Genomic DNA, 21112 nt, shown 5'->3' on the forward strand with positions numbered 1-21112 from the left:
ACCTCTTTAGTGCAGGAAGAACATGTTAACTGCTATTCTTACTGATTCCATCAAGCTTTTAAACTAAACTTAGCTGAGTTTAAGTTACTTTTCCTTTTCAGTCTATTTCTCACAAGTTCTCCTCTATCCTCTCACCAGAAGATCACCAGCCTCATCATCAGGACATTCTGCAACCTGATGCGACACAGAAAGCACAACGTTTTCACATCCCAAGATGTTATGAGCTGCAGTGAAGGAAAAAGGCTTCCTGTGACCTCCCCTTGCAATACCATGAAGGAGAAGGTTCCTAGTGGAGTCACTTTCCCCTCAATTCTCTCATCAGACCAGCCATATTGGAGCAGAAAGGCTGTTTGACACTGTTAATTAGCAAAATTACCTCCCCCAAAAGCAAAAAGTGATGGTGAACTGTCAGGGACTGTGTAAGAATAATCTTAAGAAGAAGTCTTATTAATCAAGATCTCACTTTATGAGGGCGTGCTCTAACCCCTGTGTTTCAGGGGATTTCATAGCTGAATTCCTGACAGGAACTTGTAGTGCTGCCTTCCAGGCATGAATCAGATTTTTCCCAGGGAATCAAGCCTATGGACTAATGAAAAGAGATGGTGCATGTTAACATCTAAACAGGACTAAGATGGGATGCCTTTGTGGAACATTGCTAGACCCAGGACACAGAAAGTGCTCCCGTGTCCTATAATTTAGACATAGCTGAAAGTATATAAGGAACACCTGCAAATTCATGTTGAATGCACCCCAAAAATCTTTGACATGACTTTTTTTATGATTTATCTAGTCAGTTTTTCCAAATTGCAGCCAGAACAAGCCATCTATATGCTTGCAGAATATCAGTTTGGAAAGCCACCCCTTTCTTCAGCTTCTGCTTGGTCTTATAATTGAGATAATACAATAAATCGTGTAATTCTGACTGTCACTTCATTTTCTGCATGAATTTCAGCATACTGGTTTTGATTAATTTAAAACCCAGTGTCTGTGCTTCTGCTCTCTCCTAGCAAACAGACATTCCAGGTCCAGAAACAGACAGTTAAATTTAATAAACATGTAATGCTCATCTCCTATACAATTTCAACTGACACCATGACCCAATTAAGCTTTTTGGCATCACAAACACTCTCAGTTTAGGGAGGGTGGTGATTCTGTGGCAGTAATAGGAACCAGATATAACTTGGATTGTTTGTCTGGTTTAGACATCTCAAATAGAACAGTTAGGAGGTTCCAACAGTGGCAGTTTGGATGAAGAAGTAAAATTAAATTAGACCAAGAGTCTATCAGCAGTATCAACCTGGGGACACTGTGAGTTCATGAAGAAATTGTTTTTTATGTATCTTAGATTCCCTGATACGAGTTCAGCATGTTAAGACTAAAAGATTATGTGCAGAATTTTTAAAACATGTGTGTGATATTTAGATTAAATCCTTGAAATTTCATAATAAATTAGATAGGGTGCTTCCTATAATTAATCTTTAAAAATAGTTAGTGATCTGAAGTTAACATATTCATCACTCATGAACTTCTAATACATGAGGAATATCTTTAAAATAAAGCACACTAATTCACTCACACTCTCAAAAGAAACCATGCTATCTTGAGTCCTGAACAGTGAGTATAAACAGAGTTCATTTACTCAGAATGGGAATTTTCAGTGAATGAATAATGAACTGTTTAAAATCTGCAACTTGTGCATCTTTGTACAAGGCTCACAGATGACAAATAGCTCTGTATCTGCAGGCACCTGTGGTGAGTGCGTTTTCTCCCTCATCAGAGGAAGGGAACCTCTGGAGTGACCCCAGTGGTGCACTGTCCCCTCCCAAGACAGGCTAATGCTTGTTTAATTTCAGACCTTCAGTGCTGACACTGCCACAGTCTCTCTGTGGTCACTGACAGCTGAACTCTGTGCTGGAAGCACCTGCACAAGCTTTCCTCAGGGATCTGCTGGTGGGCAGATCTGCAGTGTCCTCAGGCTTGCACCTGGATGTGACACAGAATCACAGAGCCACTAAGGCTTGAAAGGACCTCCAAGATCATCAAATCCAACCTTTGACTGAATACCACCATATCAACTAGACCATGGCACTGTAACATAGTCATTTATTGAACACTTCCAGTGGCAGTGACTGCCACTTCCCTGGGCAGCCCATTCCAGTGCTTAACCACCTTTCAGTGAAGAAATCCTTCCTGATGGAAACCTGAACCTCCCCTGCGTGTCTGGAACCTGAGCTGAAGTGTCAGATACAGGCAAGCTCCCCAGGCCCTGCTCCTTGGAGCTTGGACCACAAAGTGCCCAAAGCAGCAGGCACAGCTGGTTCCCAGCACAGCTGAGAGCCAGGCTCAGCCAGCAGGGTAGAGATGCCTGCTGGGAGGAACTGCTAGCAAAGCAGTGAAGGCCCACTGATTAAGGAACTGTTGAAAACTTTTAAACAGAAGTTAAAAGCAACTAGGATTGTATTACAGATACAATCCAGATGCTGGAGTTTCAATTTACACCTCACATTTGTGCAAGGCAAAAGCCTTGATAATTCTGTCCCCAGATCCCAGAGGTCCCAGCCCAGCCTTGCTGATGAGCTGACTGTCATCACTTCTGTGAGTATTAGATAAGTGTGGCAGGGAGCAAACTGGCTGAATTCTGTGGAGTTTTAATTTGAAAGGCAGGGAAGCATTAGGGCTCAGTAACAGACTCCTTAGCCAAAACATTCTCAGGCCACCAGAAAAAAGCTGGAGAGTGGTAGCTACTTCACCAGAAACCAGGACTAAACAAATACAAATATTACCAGGTACAGAAAGTATGTTACTATGGTCTTAACTTGGAAGAAGGAAGTTGGCAAAGACATGGTACAGAGAAGTTGGCAATACCCGTCTAAAGATCTTGGATTATGATACTGGTCAAAGCTATTTGAGCATAACTCAGAAACTTTTGTGGGCTGCTATCAGAAAAAGAATAACTTTTTTTTTTTCCCAGAGAGAGGAAAAGTTTCCCACCATAGAATTCAAGGAGAGTTTTTGAGAGCATTCAGCTCAAACCTGGATTGCTACCAATTAAGCTCATGTTAATCAGCTTAATGCCCATGCTAATGCATAAGCATGTTATTGAGGAAAGGATGAGAGGTACCAAAGCCATCCTTGCCTTGGACACTGCTGAAAAGGAGCTTTAAATTGTGCAGCTGCCAGTGATAATACCTTGTGCTGAGTGGGTGTTTATTGTCTCTCCAGTTCCTTTTCCTGAAAGAAATAATAAAGGATAGAAGCAGTCCATTTGCTAACTGCATTAGCAAAAGAGACCTGGAGAACACCTGACCAGCTCATTCTGCAACCACCTGGGTTTTCAACCAGCCTGAGATTTTGACAGTGAAATAATTCCCAGTAATGTTCCTCCTTGATCAGGACAGTTTCTTGCCCGGAGCTGAGGAAGGTGTAATGCCCATACACCCAGGTCTGTGTGAGTCCATGCCAGGGAGAACTGCTGAGGTATATTAGGTTTTTTGGCCTTATAGAACCATAGAATGGTTTGGACTCGGAGATACCTTAAATGTCATCTAGTTCCAACACCCCTGCAAAGGGCAGGGATTATCTTCCACTAGTTCACATTCCTTAAACCTCCATCCAGTCTTAAGGCTGAGACTTGTCCACTTCCATGGAAGGGATGCCCACAACTTCTCTGGACAATCTGTGCTCACCACCCTCACAGTGATCAAGTTCTTCCTAATATCTGATATAAATCTATCCTCTTTCAATTTGAAGCCATTCTCCTTTGTCCTGTCACTACTGTCCTTGTATCAAGTCCTGCTCCAGCTCTCTTGCAGCCCCTCTTTAGGTACTGGAAGGTGCTCTAAGGTCCCCCCAGAGCCCTCTCTTCTCTAGGTTGGGCAACCCAAATTCTCTCAGCCTGTCTTCATAGGACAGGTGCTTCAGTCCTCTAATCATCTCTATGTGGCCTCCTCTGGACCTGCTCCAAACAGGTCCAGAACCTCCATAACCTGGGGTCCCCAGAGCTAGACGCAGCAGTGCAGGCGGGGCCTCGCCAGGGTGGAAGAGAGGAGGGAGAATCACCTCCCTCCACCTGCTGGCCACTCTTGATGCAGCACATGAAGAAAGCCCTCCATAGCTGACTCCATGCTCCATGTTCCTTCAGTGCACTCATAATATTGGAACTAATTCTAAAAATAAGAAATCATGGTGTGACCCAGGCCATGGCACTGTTTAAATATCATATGTCTTAGTTTGGAAAAGAGTGTTTAAGGTCAAAGTTTGTGTCTTCATCATGGATTACTGTTAAGTGCAATGGTTTCAGGTAACAAGGGCAGTGCTGACATGCAATATATTAAGAAAGAGTTTAGCATATCCTTCGATAAGTTGAGATTCTTACAATTATACTATGATTATTTCTTCCAAGAAACAGTGGTACTCAGAGATCTTTTAAATTACATTTTTAGCATGTCAGGAGGGTATTCCTACCCAAGGAAATGTGATATTATTTTGCTGTTGTGATTCCTGGGACGAGGGAAGAAGCAGTGCAGACAGCCATCGTGTTCAGTGACTGATGAGTATTTTTCTCAACAGTCGGCTCCAAGGATGTTTCCCTCAACAAAAAAATAATTGAAATTTTGGAGCTCCCTCTGCTGGTTCTATGGCAACTTTCAGGCAATCACTTTTCCTTCTCTCTGATTGTTCATGATCATTTAAATAATTAACTTCAGGTATTGTATTAAAAAAAAATAAAGTTACTGCACTGCTTATTGGAGCACGTGTCTGCGGAAACTGATGTTGTATTGAAGAAAAATCTGACATTCCTCTAACAAAGAGAGAAAAGGTTTCTTTTTTTGTCTAGTTTCAGAATTTGCAAATGCATAGTCATGCAAGTATTTAGTGTGAGCATATATCCCTATCACTCAATTTTTCTACAGATTCCTAATATGCATGCAATCATGTTATGTGACTGCTTTTATACATGTTAGTGTCTGCATTACTAAGTACAAACAAGGTAAACCAGGAAGCCAGAACTCGTGAAAACACTGCATAAAACAGCACAAAGTCATCCTTAATGCACCTCATTTAACTGTTACATGGTCGAGAATTTCCCTTATTTTTATGCAAAAAAAAATTCTTACTGTCATGTATGTAAATGGCACTAAAGGGTTTCAGCTGAGAGTTTGCTGTTCTAAGTTGGCTCACTGTACATACAACACAATCCCATGGGCATTTCATGTGCACCCATTTAAAAACCAGCCAAACAGAGAGAACTGAGACATCAGGAACAGGCCTTGTTCAAGGTATTGCTCAGCTTTCACTGTCTTCATTACCTTTAAAGAGAGCTCAGGGTCCTTAACTTTAAAAGGTAAAATTTCACTATATCCAGTTTTTTTCTGAATGGTGTCTGAAAATAGATTGTACAACTTTTCTTCCCATTTTCCTGTAGCTAAAACACACTGGTTTCACAGTTAAGCTGCCATAAATGCCAACCAACCTGAGCTCTGCACATCAACTGTATCCTACAAAAAAAATGTTAACAGTGGAGGTATACAGCTCTCAATAAGGCTGATAAAATACTAATGGGAGAGCAATAATGTAATTACAGGCATGGCTGATTAAATCAAGAGAACACTTAACAGAATAAGGTAATTACAAATCTAATGATTATATTAGATTATATCATCATTCCAGTGACACCAAGAGGTGATTAGAGATGGAACTTTCAACTTTTTAACAATTTAATTTACATTTCTTTAACTGCTAATATAGGAAAAAACCTTTCTATTTTCTCTATATTCATGGAGAGAACATAGAATATTTTCAATTCCAGTTTTCTTGAAGAAAAGGATTCTTTCAAAAGATTAGAAAGGTACTTAGTTCTGAATTTTTACAGCTGGATAATGGACCCATAAGTACATGGTGCTGAGCTGAATCTTGTGAAGGTTATTAGAAAATTATCCCACTGAGGTCACTGGAAATTTCTGATTCAAGCAAAAACTGGAATAACCCACTAGTGACTTTAAAGTTTTCAATCTTTCCAACATTTTATGGTGTATTTATAATAATTTTGGCTTGGGTCTTTGTTATTTATTTAAAGTAGGAAAAGATCTTTCAGTGACACTGTTAAACATTAGCTATAGAGTATAACAGAGATGTCAGACATAAATATTCAGAAACTATAAGCCAGACACTGTAAAAAGTATTTTTTACCAAAAATACTGTAGTGAAATTCAGAGGAAAGTTTAGGGGAAATTCATTCTAATTCTGACTACAAAAGTTTCTCAGGTCAATGTGTGATCCAAAAGAACCTCTTAAAAATCAAGGTTGTAAAGCACACAGACGTCTGCATTCAAGACATTTTTACACCTCTTCATTGCCATGAAAGTGGGAACAGAGTAAAGCTGCTGTCCTGGTAGTGTTGAGTGGGAGTGAAGCTGGTGAAGCTGCACGATTCCTTCAAGTAGAACTGTGCTTCCAGATCACTGAGATGGACTAGAAGCAGAGCTGCAGGTACAGCTGCTCAAGTTGCTGACTGTCCCTCTCATGTTGAAGCTACAGAAGTGTTCCTTTTCTTCCTGGTGATGTTTTGTTCTGACAGATGAACAGTGGGTTGTGGTGAGTAGGTGCTTTGAATGGAGAAAGAAAACCTTTCCAGAGAAAGGCAAGTAACATTTCTGGAAAAATGTGGTGCACTCACCTAGGATCTGGCAATGAAGACAAGCAGCATAAGGATGCTGCTGAACACAGAAGATGACTACATCAGGGAACTTGCAGCTCCCACTGTTCTTCACCCCTGCTTTCAGTTGCCAGGGAGAATGGAGTTGGAATAATGTTGACAGCAGTAACAGGATGATTTGGAACTTGGTACCTGCTATTCAGAAGGTGCCAACACCTTGTGAGTGATCATGGTCATGCAGGCTTGCACGAGTTTTTCTGCTGGGGGCTGTGATGACACATACTTCTTTCCTTGCCTTTTCACACGTGCTAACTCTCTCATGACTATTGAGTTCAAATTAGGAAATGTTACTGACTGAAAAGTCACTGCTCCAAAGGACATCGCTTCCTGATGGCATTGCAACAATACATCTTATTTGTACAGTAACATCTACATTTTTAAACAATATGCCCTTGTTATGCATATATTGTTGTGTATGTAGTTATGCAATGATACATAGAGAAATATTATGTGCACAATTGTTAATTGCACATATTGGCTCAGAATAGTCAAACTTGACAAAAACCACATTTTTACTCTTTTCTAAAATAGCTGTGCTCCTTATTAAGTAAAGGACAGTGTTAATCCTTGGAACTATTATTATTCTTCTGTCTAACAGGAAGAAAAGTATTGATAAGCAAAGGCACACCAGATACCTAAGGGAGATTACATAATTATTATTCATTATTAATGAAGCTATTGCCTCATTCACATGAAATACAGAGCACTTAATACTCGATCTCCCTCATCTTCCCATCAATAAATACATTCTTTCTAGAATGGGATATTATATATCCTCACTTGGGACATCTCTTCACATGGAATCCACTAATCAGAAGTTTCAGTTCAGTTTGACTTTGCCTTGTCTTTGGCTTTAGCTCACTTGGATTTGTAATCCTGGTGCACATCACTTTATGATATTTAGCTCATTAACTCATGTATCCAACAAGAATCACAACATTCAGACCACTTAAGAATAACACGAACAACAAGAAAACAGCCATGTAGGGTTTTCTTCTGCTTGCCAGCTATTTAGAATGAAAAGCATCACACAAAGGTGAATAAGACTGGCTGGAGGTCAGCACAAGAACATGTTAGCAGAGGAGCTCAGCCCCATGGCACACACTCCCTTTTCAGTTCAACTTCTGCCACATTTTTTGTGGCATGTTTAAAATTTTCATAGTGCTAGAAAGAACTGAAGGCTGTTTTTGTAAGGTGTTTACATGGCAAGTGATTCCTATTCTGGGTTGTTTTACAAGCCTAAGAACTAGGTATCTGTTCCAGAAGTCCCTTAAATAGGATGGGCAGTACCTCCCAGGGGAGCTCTGGAGGGAGCTGCACTGACATTGCATGACCAGGCATATATATTCTCCTTCCATGAACACAGCCTAATAAAATACTAGTGTATTCAATAATAATTGATTTGATGGACCATAGACTCAGAGAGGCAAGTGATAAAACAGATAATGGCTCAGTGCATGGCCAGGAAGACAGGCTGACAGGAAGTGATTCATCTGCCCCCTGACTGCACAAAGCACTCAAAAAGAAAATTCATCTGTAGGTTAGCCCAGCAGACTGTCACTGCCATAGTGCTCTAAATTCTCCAATCATTGGGCTATTGTAGCACTCGAAAACATTAAAACTTGTGATTATTTGTGAGGGAAGTTGGTTTATAAAGGGAAAGAAGTTAGCAATGTTCCCTGCCAAAGCCCTGATGGGTTCTGTAGCAATGGCAACAGTGAGGGAGAGAGTACATCAGCAGCAGGTATCATTTTCTTATTATTGTGAGCTCCTCATTTAGTTTGGATGCTCTGCATTCATGTGATGAATCAGAAGCAGTACCACAACAGCAGTATTTCAATTGGTCTGGTAAAGAATCTCAGCAGTACCTGCATTTCCAAATTTATTCTTTAGGTTACTTATCCCTCACACTTGGGTGAATAGGACCTGTTTGCAGACAGTTTGGAAAGGCAACAGTACTTCTCCTCCAGCAGTATAGAGAAGATGGGCCTTTCTGCAAGCTCAGTGGAATGTCCCTGAGCCTCCTTTTCTTTGCTTCTAAATGGGAAATCTCAAAAACCTCAGCTCAGTAAAGAATCACTGTTCCATTTCATAAAGTAGTATGCTGACTACTTCTAATCAGGAGTCTGAAAAGTTTCTTTTTGACTGATACACTATCTAGCATATCATCCCACAAAAACTAATCACCAGTAAGACACTACCAAAAATGACAAATTCACTCTACCTAAATTATACAGTCTATGTTTGGATTTAGCTGCCTAAAACATATCTAAGTGGCAGATGGTGATCCAACCATGCTCTTTCCAGAAAGTCTGGAAAGTCTCCAGGGCATTATCAAACTTGTCCTAATGTGCTCAAACATATAATTTTTAGGATTGGAAGCTTGGCTAGTAAAGACAGTAGCTATGTTCTGGCTTTGCACTGACCAGCCAGTAACATCCATCAAACCTAAAAACTAGGAAAGAGGATTTCTGACTGTAAAAGAGATCACCATGCAAATGGCTGATGCAAAAAGTTCAAGTAGGAAGACCATCACAAATGTTCATGGGTCCAGAATTCTTGACCCCTCTTTCAGGGCAGACACAGCGGCCCATAGGATAAGTCTGATTTTCATGGGCAATAGGTCATGGGTGCACATCAACCTCACCCTGGCACAGGTGTGAGGAGGAACATGATAGGGTGGCTTTGTGCTTTGGGAGGGAGGTGGGTGAATTCCACTTGTTTTGGTCAATGGCACATTTTCAGTGGAAGAACTACCACACAATCTGTCTGGACAGCAATGTTTCTGTCATTCTGCTGAACTCTGAACAGTAAGCCAACACTACCCTTAAGTGTTCTCATAATTTCACTGTACCACTCTGATGTACTTGGGCCTCACACTCCCTCAATTCTCTGAAATTCCGCAGTATTTTAACTCACTTGGTTTCAAATGAACTACTTCTAAGCAAATCAAGAGAGAATCAGATCTTTCTGCTAGCAAGTCTCCCAAGGGATTTACTGTGCAGTAAGCAACCACTCCATTCAGTTTACCTTGCAGGTTATAACAAGAATATTCTGCGGAGAATTCAAACACAGAAGAAACATACCAAGCAAGTCACTAGAAGAAAATTAAAGCTTACCTTTCTCTGTAAATATGGAATGCATTAGTAGATTAACTTCCCATTAGACAAATGTATGGCACAAGATGCAGCATGCTACAGAAGACAAACTACAGATCAGAAGCAGTAAAACTCCAATAATAATTAAAATATCCAAGTAAACATTATCTGACTCAGAACCCAGCTACACTAGCAAAGCTCTTCACTGTGCTGCTAGGTTTGAAGTGTAGTTTATCTGCCAGGGCTTAATGCCTGCATTAAAGTTACCCTGGTTACTGACAACTCCCATTCAATCACCTGAAACTCGTTGTCTCTGCAGTGGGGAACTGTGTGTTTATTACAGAGTTGATAAAACGACCCAGAACACAGACACAGATATCTGAACCAGTGTATTTAAAACCAAAAGTAAAAAAACAGAAACAAAAAGCTCTAAATCTGTGTTTTCAACATCAGCTGTGTGACAAGGAGCACAGAAATCAAAGATGAAGCAAAGTTGTCATGATATTCATAATACAGAAACATTTACCATAGCATGATGATAGATCACAGTATTGGTAACTATGCTGAGACAAACTGCACATACAGATGAACAAAATATAACGACAATAGCTTGAGCACCATAATTTTTCTTAAGTGGCACGGTCATTTGGAAGGACAAGTTGAATAATGTGTAGTTCTGAGTGTTACATGAAATAAAGGATAAGGTCAATTAAGACTGCTCTTCTGCAAGATCACTCACTCTGGACACATGAACATAGCTATACAAGTCTTTAGGGTTCATCAGTTCAATCAAAATAGTGAACTGAGATAAACAGTCTTGGAAAGAGTTGAGAAAACTAAAAGCCAAATAGGGCCTGCAGCACACACAGTTCTTGCTTACGTAAAGTATATGGCCCTTAAAGAAAGATATTTACAGGTCCAGGACGGTTCTATTAAATGCTTTGAAAACCATGGATACAAGTATTAGAAGGGTGAAGATTCAGAAGAACTGCATGTTAAATAATTGGGAGGATAGAAAGTTTACGTGCTTGGATTTTTCCTAACCTCTTTATCCCAATCAAAATCTAATGTAGCATCATCCAGCTCTGCTATGGAGAAGAGAGATGTCTTTGTGACCATGCTGGCTGTACTAGAATTTCCAAATGCAAAACTCTTCCTTTTGCTAGGATTGCTCACGTGCACCTGCAGCGATGGGCTGTGGTTTTCCTTGCTGGTGTCATTCTTAACAGCAGGTGAGGTTTCTGATTTTGCCTCAGGACGTGATACAAAGGAGAAGGTGGAGAGCTTAGCTAATGTGCTGGAGCGCACCTTCCCTGTGCTTGGAGCACCCAGTTTCTCCTCTGCCTCCCTTTTCTTCTCAGTGGGAGGAGGTGGCACAGCATCAAAACTGACATCAGAGCATATTGATGCACTTTCTCTGGTCTCTGTCCCTAAGGCCTGACACTGCTGCTCTTCTACCCCTTTATTATCAATTGGTCCTTTTTCCAAACTACATTTTCCTAAGCCAGTCAATGTCATTTTGCTTTTCTCAGGTGGGCAGCATTCTTCTGGAAGCTGCTCTCCCTGGAGCTGCTCTCCTGGCTTAAAAATAGTCTCACTTGGTAAATGAGAAAATTCTTCATTTGTCTTCTCTGAAGAATGACCAAGCTTTGTCCTTGGTCTGAAAGAAAATTTAGCTAGTTTAGCAGCTGGGGGACTTTCACTTTCTTGCTCATGGGAACTCACAACCTTTGTTTCCTTCACTACCTGATCTTTACTTCTTTTTCTTATGGAAACTGCTGTACTTTTTGCTGCTACTGATGTGCTGTTCTCTTCTCTTAGCACAGAATCTGCATCACTTGAGAGATCTGCCAGGCCAGAGGCAGGTAATACTGAAGGAAGGGCCTTTGCCTCAGGGTCCTGTGTACTTGTAAAGAATCCATATGACTTCTCCCTGTGCAGCCTCTTCCAGCTTCTAGAGGCATGTTGTCTAATAACTGAATCCTGCACACTAGCACTTGGTGCTGGCTCCACAACATTATCTTCTGAGGAAGAACAGTTGTGTTCTTCAGTCCTTTTCCTCCTTAACTTGGAAACTTTATCCTTTTGGTTCAGAGGAGCATGCAGGTCCACAGCTGCTGGTGACTCTCTTATTCCATTTTGCTTCCTTGGTATTAAAGCAGAGCTTTCTTCAGAACCTGAAGTTTTTGAAGCCAAATTATTTGGAGATATCTTGGGCACATGAGACTTCCTCTGAGAATTTTCTTCAGCATCAATGCTGTTCTCTTCTATGCTGTCAAACCATGCCAGGCTGTTTGGATTTTTGTAATTACCATGTGCTGGGTTGCACAAGGGTTCTAGATGAATATTCCCTTCACTGCTGCCTTCAAGCAAAGGTGTCTGTGGCCCAGAGTTATCCCCTTCTTGACTTGAAGGTTCTGACTGAGACCTTTCCTTTGACTGCCCAAATGCATCCTCATTTGAGCACCTTGTGGTAGTACTGAAATTTGTTTCTTCAGGCTGCTGCTGGCATGAATTTTCCCTTTGCAATCTACACAATGGAAAAAAAACCACAATAGTAAATTAATTTTCTTCTTTTTTCTTCATTGCATTAGTGATAAATAATATGCATGACTGGTGGAAAGCTACAAATAATGTAGGTCACAAAATATATTATTAAGTTTCACATACAGCTCTGAAACAGACTGGTGTTGCAGTCTGTGATATTTCAGCACCTTTGACAGTAAGTGGCAGAATTTAGTGTCCCCAATAGAAGGAAGGCAGATGGACAGAGAAAGCAACCTAAACCTAAACTACATTTCCTTGGGAAACCAGACAGAAAAAAATAAAAATGGCACAAAAAGCTTTGCACTACTTACAATCATTGCTAGAGTGCCTTACAGGTTTTACATATTCTGTAAGTCTATCTTCTAGAACAGGAACCTAATTAAATCTTATCCTGAGCCAGGTAAAGTCTCACATGAGTTATTAGAAAACCTGGGTATTACTTGGAACAGCGGTTGTTTTTTGGTTTCTCTCATAATCACTGTATACTCAACATATCAAAAACATGATAGAATGAAAGCATCTCAAATCACTTATAAATCTTAATTATCACTGTCTGTGGCTATCAGCATTATCAGGGCCCTCCAAAACAACAGAGGTGCTTGAGTGAGGGTTCCCTCCAATCTCAGAATAGCTGATGCTCCATCTATTGTACCTAAACACGCATTTTCCAAGGCAGACAGCAATCTGGTTTTTGCTAAACAGTTTCTCTGCTCTGGGAGAGACATAACATGTATAGACATGTTTAGAATAATTACTATAATTGTTTACTAACATGTATAGTCTTAAATTTTTAAATGGAAGGTGGCAGAAATTATATGACTCATCAGGAAGGGATGAGATATATGATACATGCTTGTTTCATTGAAATATAGTTTAGGGGGAATGCATGGAAGAAATCTTGTGATACAGAATGGGTTGTTTTAAAGAGGACATTAATTTAGCTCTCCCTAAGCTGTTTAAGAGAGAGAAGAAGAAATCAGCTTAATTTGCAGCAGAGGCCATTTGGTGAGATATTGGGAAAACCTTTATAGGCATTGGGTGGAGCAATCATGGAAGAGACTACAGAATGGCAATAGAAAATCCTCATCATTAGAAGGCTTCAGAGCAGGTAATGAGAGCTCCTGCCAGGAAGGTCAAACACAGCCTTGATCTTCTCTTTGTATTTGATCTCCCATCCCATCCTGCATTTCCATGACCCCTATGAATTATCTCTGTTTTAAAACTAGCTTTTGTCTGTCTGTTGAAGATATCTCACTTTCATCTGTTGCTGTTGACTCTGTGGTTATTTAACACATCATTACTATAATTTACAAAATAAGTCTCAAAAATATTCAAAGGAAAAGTGAATACTCCCAGCTGTTTCCATTAATTTTAACAAAATTAATCTTTTATCTTCCTTTAACAGTAAGGAAAAACAAGTTTCTTTAAAGCTTAATCTCATTTGAGGAAGAAAATGTGGGTTTTTTGTTTGATTTTTTTTAGTTTTATTTCCTTCCACTTCTAGGGTTTTTCTCTGAGATTAAAAGTTAACAGTTTTCATTAAAAGTTTTCTATAAATACCAACAAATAGGTTTCCCAAAGGTTATTGCAGTGAGCTGAAAAATAGAGATGCAACAGTGAAGAGTACAGCATGTAAAAAAGAAAAATCACCCAAAAGAACAGAAGTTTGATTCAGGCTTACATTTTCCATTAACAGAAAGGGGAGGATCCTGAGAAGCCCAATACAAAAGGTGGATTAAAAAATCATGAAGCAGATCTGCTGTATTTTACCAAACAAGTAGCAAAAAGTTATATAAAGTTATTTGCTCAGCTACAGAATCTAGTATTTTGACTCTAAGAAGCACTTTTGAAACTTATCTGAGTATAATATTGACATATGAGTTGGAAACTTATTAAAATATTTGTAAATTCTATAACCCAGAGGCAAAAGTGATCTTGTGATGATCTCTAAATGCATTTTAAAACAATCTCCCTGATTATCCATGTCCTCTAAAGGAGTCCCTTGCAGATAATATTGTGAAATAAATTCTGTTTCCCTTCTGAATTAGTCTGTTACTTCATGTATTACAACCTGTCAAGTCTTTGTAGTTCTTTGTGCAGAAGATCTCTCAGCTCCAGCCGCTCCAGTATGATTTCACACTGTGTTCGGTATTGCTCCATTGGATTTTCTGGAAATGAAGTGTGTAAGGCATTGATGCCTCCAAGAAGTGCACCCCCCTATGGCACCAAGGAGATAAAAAAAAAATAAAATAGGAAACTACCTTTATTATTAAACACCAAATTTAAACAACAGAGACATGTTATCTGAAATTCTCTCTTAGATATTTTAAAGCTTAAGGCAGCAAATATTTGCTAACTGTATCCACCTAAATAATCCTATTAGATCTGCTCACATGGTCAAAATTGCTCATAAACATAAAGCAATTACATGACCAAGCCTGCAGTTTACTCATACTTGTTTATTTATATTGACACATGGAATGGGAAGTCCACCTAAAGCTTGAGAACATCATGACTTAAAATGAAAATTAAAATTGAAGATATTTTCCAAATACTTTGTAAAAACTGTGCCCACGTAAGGAATTTTTTTTAACTGAAGAAGTTCTGACTGCTAGAAGTTTTCATTAGCTTTGCCTAATTTCTTAAAGGAAAATACCTGGATATTAAGACTTATCAACACAGGGTAAATTATTGCGCAGAAATATTTCTGAATAGCATTTTAAGAATAACTTACTACTTGTAAATAATTCCAGCGAATTGTAAGTGGTTTTAATCTGGGACAATTTTTGCTGTACCTTGTAAAAATGAACTTCATTTTTATTGGGAACAGAGCATCTGCACAGTGATTTGTTCCACAACAAATAATCTAGAATAGCTCTGCAGTTAATTGCTCTTTGGAAAAAACACCTCATACCACAAACCCTCTATTTTGCCACAGATCAGCTAGCATTTACCATTCCTGTTTAATGTATAAAACTCATTACAACTGATGAACAAGATGTGTATCAAGTGCCATGGGCACAATAGCAAAAGCCAGTGAAGTCTCTAGATCCAGAAATTGGTACCTATGGCATCACAGGGATTACACATCTTCAATTGTGGTCATTTCCAGTTCTTCCATTTTGCAATTTTAAAATATTATATTAAAAAATTACATTGAAAACCATCACTCTGTGGCTAATTAAAGCTCCCTAAAACTACAACATGCTAAAATGGACATGCTGTCCATGCAACCTTTAATGCAGCCCACTGAGGTTACCACTTAGGGATTTTCTCACCCATCACTTCAGAAACATGATAGATTTGTTGCACATAGAAGCACCAGTCTCTTGGCATGGAAAAGGATCCAGCAGAACCCCTCTGCTGTATTTGCTTCAGGAAGGTTCATAGGGAATGAGGCAGAGACTCAGTCTCTTGGTTAGAACAATAAAAAGCAGACAAGGAGGACCAGATTCCACCTCTGATGCTATGTTCCAGTTCTTGTGATTCAGAAAGAGCCAGTCAAGAAAAGAAAGAAGATAAATCTCTAAGTGGGATCCTGACATGGTATATGCACAGAAGGAAATTGTGGACAACAGGAAATGCGCTCAAACACTCAAAGTGCTGCTATTCTGAAACTGGGGCACCAACCATCTCTCAGAGCTATGATCTAGTGGACAATTTCTTCTGGACTGTACATAATTCAGCTCCAGATCGGAGGAGTAGCACCATCCCATCACTTCGCAAGGACTGTGTCAAGATAGGTGAATCAGTATTTCTGAATATTCAAGGCCACTGGAGATGAATTCCAAAGGAAAATATGTTAAGAAATTGAGAATATTACCTTTACAACAGCAGGTAATAAACAAAATATTGAGCAAAATACTGACAAAAGATAGTTGCTTTCAGACTGAGTACTGTCAACATGTGACCTAAGACACAATGGAAAAAAAGAAGACTATCTGGTTGTATATCCTGAGATATACAGCCATGGGCTACAATAATGTCTCACTGACATTTCAGTCCTTTGCTTGGCCATCACTAGGAGCTTCTTTTAAACACTGTGTGTACATGTGAAATTCTAAGTGAATTGAAGACAGCTGTGAAGTTTAATTCCTGTGCTGCAGGTCATGTCTCTGAGATACCTGCCCCTCTGAGATTTTGAGACATCATTTTGAGTAGAGCAGGGAAACCATATGACAAAACCACTGGAAACTGAGGGCAGAGGATCTTAAAAGAAAAGGTAGTGGAAAGGAAAGGTGTAAAATGCCTAGAGATGGAAAGACAAATTACAAAAAGGAGTAAAAGAAGAGGGATTGGAAAGAGAATAAACCAAAGATGGAAACATGACCAAGAGAAGGAGGGAGATGATGCTAGCAAGAGAAAATGAGGCAAAGAAATGATCAGGCGGGGGGTTTGGAATATGCTCACAAAAACAAAGTAGGAAAGAGAAATATAAAGGTGAATTAGAGGGCAAAACAAAACAAAAACTCCAATGAAGTTGGTTGATGATGAAAATGTGACAGTCTTCCTTCCCAAGAGAGCTCACAAGAAATACCCAGTCACAGAAGAATTGTGAACTTCAGTTTTATACTGGCAAGAACATGAATCGTTGTAGAAGTTGCAAAGACAGTGTCAAAGAGGGAGTTTGCTGAGCTAAAAGGTGGCAGCCAGTCCTTCCAGAATGATACTGGCACTTCCTCATTTACAACTTCATTCTAGAGACTGACAATTAATCAACAAACAAAAGATGTATCTGTACAAAACGCTGTGGGTTTTTTTTTTTTCTAGAGAAGGAATCTGTTTCTGAAAATAAATTTTTGCATGCTACTTCTATCTTTTTTTATATATAACAAATAAACAACTTCCTTCAAAAAGAAACTACTTGAGTGATTATTCATACTTATCAGGAGGAAAGTAAAATCTGACCTTAAATAGCAAATCTCAAATTTGCATTTTCCTAGCAAAAATGAACACGTTTGCCTACTTGCTCATAAGAAGCTAAGAGTGGAGCAAAGATGGTAAGCATACCAAGTACTCCCAGGTAGCCTTCTGCAGTCATAATTCAGGCAAATTTCTCACTGACTCTTATTAGACAAAAACTTTTACACAATGTAGTGGGTTGGCCCAGGCCAAAGTCAACCTGCAGCCCTTGAGGGCAGGCCTGTATAAAAATGAAACAGTGACCCACAGTTAAAAAAATTCTTTTACAAACCATATTAATTTGAAGCCACTGTCCCATCAATTTTCCATCTAGTTAATTACAGATTTAATTATAGCTAATGAAGACTAATGTGGTATCTTCTACAGTTTCAACAACTTCATATTTTAACTTTGCAGTGCTGTCATTGAAAAGCTGAGTTCTTCAAAACAGTGCAAGATGAAGTGCAGCAGACAGTGAAATAATTTTCCTACTTAATAAGGTCAGGCCCTGTAGTATTTTTGAGATAAATTCCATTTGCAACGTTGTGCAATAGATTATCTGTGGCACAAACTGCAATCAGTCTCTCAACCCTCAGTGAAAGGACAGGGGAGATCACAAGTGCCTACCTGCCATATGTGACTTGTGCATCTATCCTGAAGAGCTTTGTCTCAAAAAAAGGAGCATGTCTACTTCCACAAAGGTCTTTCAGGCCTATCGAACTAATAGGTGCTCTGTAAAACTGTTTTAATTTGAAAATATTCAAATCAACCTATAGAGGAATATAAGAAATGCCATTTTGGATCAGTCAGCTGAGTAGAGGAGAACACCATCTCTGACAGAGCCAAACACAAACATTTCAGATGTGCTAAAAACCTCCATATATAAAACTTTGGATAATCTGCTTATGGTAATTTTTTCCTACTCCAAAGCCTGAAGATTTATTTATTTTAAAAATATTCTGTCTGAAGTAATAGTGTCCACATTATTTTCCATATTTCTACTAAAAAAAATGCTTCTCCAGAGTCATGTTTCTTTTACTAATTCTAAATGTGCTGCTTTTTCAACATCCTAATAACAATATTACAGTAAACTAAAATCTAACCCTTCACATTTTTTCAATGCCTTTTTGCACAGAAACATTACATAAATCCATGTGATAACTGTAATGCACGATTTTCAGACAAACCAAATTTTGGAATTTTAAGGTTTCTAAGAATAAAACTTGTCTTCTAAGTATTCTGAGTTTTACTATTACTACCAAAATAGTTTAAAATTATTTAATGGCAAAATAAATTGTAGGTCTAGAAAACTGTTTGAACTTGCTCCAAAGAATGATTTGGTTCTCTCATACCTAATTAGTGAGTGACTATATAACATCATGGAAGAAAAACCTGTCAGAGGCTATTAAACACAGTGATATACACACAACTTCTGCCTCAAAATGTCTTTAAAATGTAGACTACCAAAAGCCAACAGTATGCCAAAACTTCACTTAGACTGCATAGTCTATCAAAAGGGTAGCAGGCCTTTATCCTAATCCAGATTTTTCAGTATAATCTCTGTTTAAGGATTTTAACAACCAAGATGGACTAAAAAAGACTTGCCAAGGTCTCTGATTGCCTACTTTGCATGAATCCATAAAATCCTTTCCAAAGAGAAGAAGGGAGCTGGCACATGTGTACATGTAAAACTGAATCCCTTAAACATGGTATTGCAGCAATGGCAACATCTTTAGGAAACCTTACCTGCATAGAAGATTCCATCACTGACACCACAGTTACAGCATCTTCCAAAGTCACAGTATCCCTAAACATCAACCGGGCATGAGCTATCAAAAATAAATGGGAGCTAGTGTTACCAAAGTAAAAAACCAATTTTTTTGGTTTTTTACTAGAAGGAACAAGATTTTCAAATTTCTTCAGCCCTCAAACAATCATGCATGGGCATAACTTAAAAATAAATACAATGATTTTGATTTCAATGTCAATTTCAACAGAAACTCAAAGGATTAGTTTTTCTAGTGAACAATGGGGTGTAATTTTCAAATTGCAGTTACAGTGACAGAATAAAGATGCTTAAAATTCTGCAGTTAAAAAATGTAAAGTGCTGGATATCACAACAGGCGTGATATGAAACATCCTTATCTACATAGGCACATGTGATCATCATAGAATAAAAAATAAGGTCTAATTTTCATCACAGGTCATAAAAAATTTATTCCTCTACCTGGTCTGTGTCAGAGGTTTGGTATTATCTAAAATGCTTTTCTCTACAATAGCTTTATTTTTTTTCTTCCTTCTCTTTCTTCATTCAGCAAAATAAAAGTGATTTTTCTAAATAGATATAATGCAAATAATTTACCACATGAAGCCTTTTTCTTAATTGGCCATGGAAGCACACTCAGTTCTTATTCAGCAATAGAAAGACAGGTTTGTTAATACCATCTAAATAATACTTTGAAAGAACAAAATCCTACTAAAAGCCCCAGTCTCATGAACTGATAAGAAGGGAAGAAACACTGAATGGGAAAATTATATGTGCATCTTGAAAAGTTAGGGATGTCTTTCGCTTAAATGGAGAATGTCTTTCCCTCAAAACAGAGAACAAAACACAGACATCTAAAGTAGGAGGCGCTACACTGCATTTATGCTTGCTATACAAAATACAGTACATTTTTTAAAATTCATCCTGAAAATATTGAGACGCCATTTTATAAAATAAATTAAGCAGAGACTTACTGCTTCCTTTGAGTTCTTTCTTGTAAATGAAATATGACTTGAACTCAGAGTTAGAAATTTTTGAATTGTATGACAAAATATGGGCTTGACTACTAATACTTCAAGAAACAAAAAATATGTTATATTTTTGTGATATTAATTTTAGGATTATTAATACTTTAAAATATGCTTATCTTGTTATAATAATTTGACTCAAATGGAGCCAAGTAAATCCTGACATTGCCTCTCATAATGACACAAAATTTCTGAGATTTCTCTCTTGAATGTGACTTTTTCTAGAGGTTTTAATATTTATGATATACATGAGAAGAATGTCAAAATTAAAACTGGCTTTGATAGTCTAAATGTAACACCCTTTCTCACACAAAATCTCCAACCCTGAGGCTCTTTAGATGAGAAGGATAAAACAAGATCACACACGAATCACCTATCCCTACCTCCAAAGAAAAGCTGCACCTCTGCTTACTGGCTATAATTATACTGTTCTATTCCTTTCATAAAGGTTAATTGTTAGCCTAAAAATAGAAATGCCAAGGCCTTACCTTCTGCAAGGCGTATCAGGCTCTCCAGCAGGCGGATGGTGGTGCGGGCAGCGTTCCTGCAGTCACTCTGACGCTGCATCTGATAGTAGCGAACAAGGATCAGGTTGCTCTCATCAGACAATTTTGGCTGTATGCTTTTTATAAGGCAGAAGTAGGTCTTCATCCTTTCCATGCTCCACAGCTTCTCTGATTTGCTTGGGCAGCCTGCATTACAGCACCCTTGTCAGTAATTCTATAACAACAGACATCAAGCTTCTTCCTAAGAACTCCTGCTAAATAGACAGTTGACTATGAAAGACACATTACTGTACTTTTGGGGCACACTGGCTGCCTGTACACCAGTCCTCAAGGACTTGGTCAAATTCCAGTGCAGAATTTTACACACCATCTGATCCCTCCCATATCATAATCCACAGTAAAGCCTCCAGTAATTTCTAGAGAACCGCTGTCAGCCTCACTGCCCAGCAGATGGTACAGGCAGTGCCAAGTGCTCAGGAGCCCTTAAAATGAAAGATGCTACATGAGTGTATGCACCTCCTCTGGCTGTTTTACCTACTCTCTTGGAGCCT

At 38.8% G+C, this 21112-nt stretch overlaps 1 protein-coding gene across 1 annotated transcript in view; it reads right to left on the bottom strand.

Moving 5' to 3' along the window:
• Positions 1–10189: 10189 nt before the first annotated feature.
• The window catches only part of MCM9 (minichromosome maintenance 9 homologous recombination repair factor), a 66013-nt gene continuing 55090 nt past the window's right edge, over positions 10190–21112 (bottom strand). The window contains exons 9-12 of the mRNA XM_005418519.2: positions 20544–20747; positions 19009–19091; positions 14432–14577; positions 10190–12343 (exon numbers count right to left, since the gene is read on the bottom strand). Of these exons, the coding sequence (XP_005418576.1) occupies positions 10834–12343; positions 14432–14577; positions 19009–19091; positions 20544–20747 (1943 nt within the window). The 3' untranslated portion in view covers positions 10190–10833. The remainder of the gene's footprint in view (positions 12344–14431; positions 14578–19008; positions 19092–20543; positions 20748–21112) is intronic.

This window comes from Geospiza fortis, unplaced genomic scaffold (genome assembly GCF_000277835.1).
Source record: "Geospiza fortis unplaced genomic scaffold, GeoFor_1.0 scaffold98, whole genome shotgun sequence".
NCBI lineage: Eukaryota > Metazoa > Chordata > Aves > Passeriformes > Thraupidae > Geospiza > Geospiza fortis.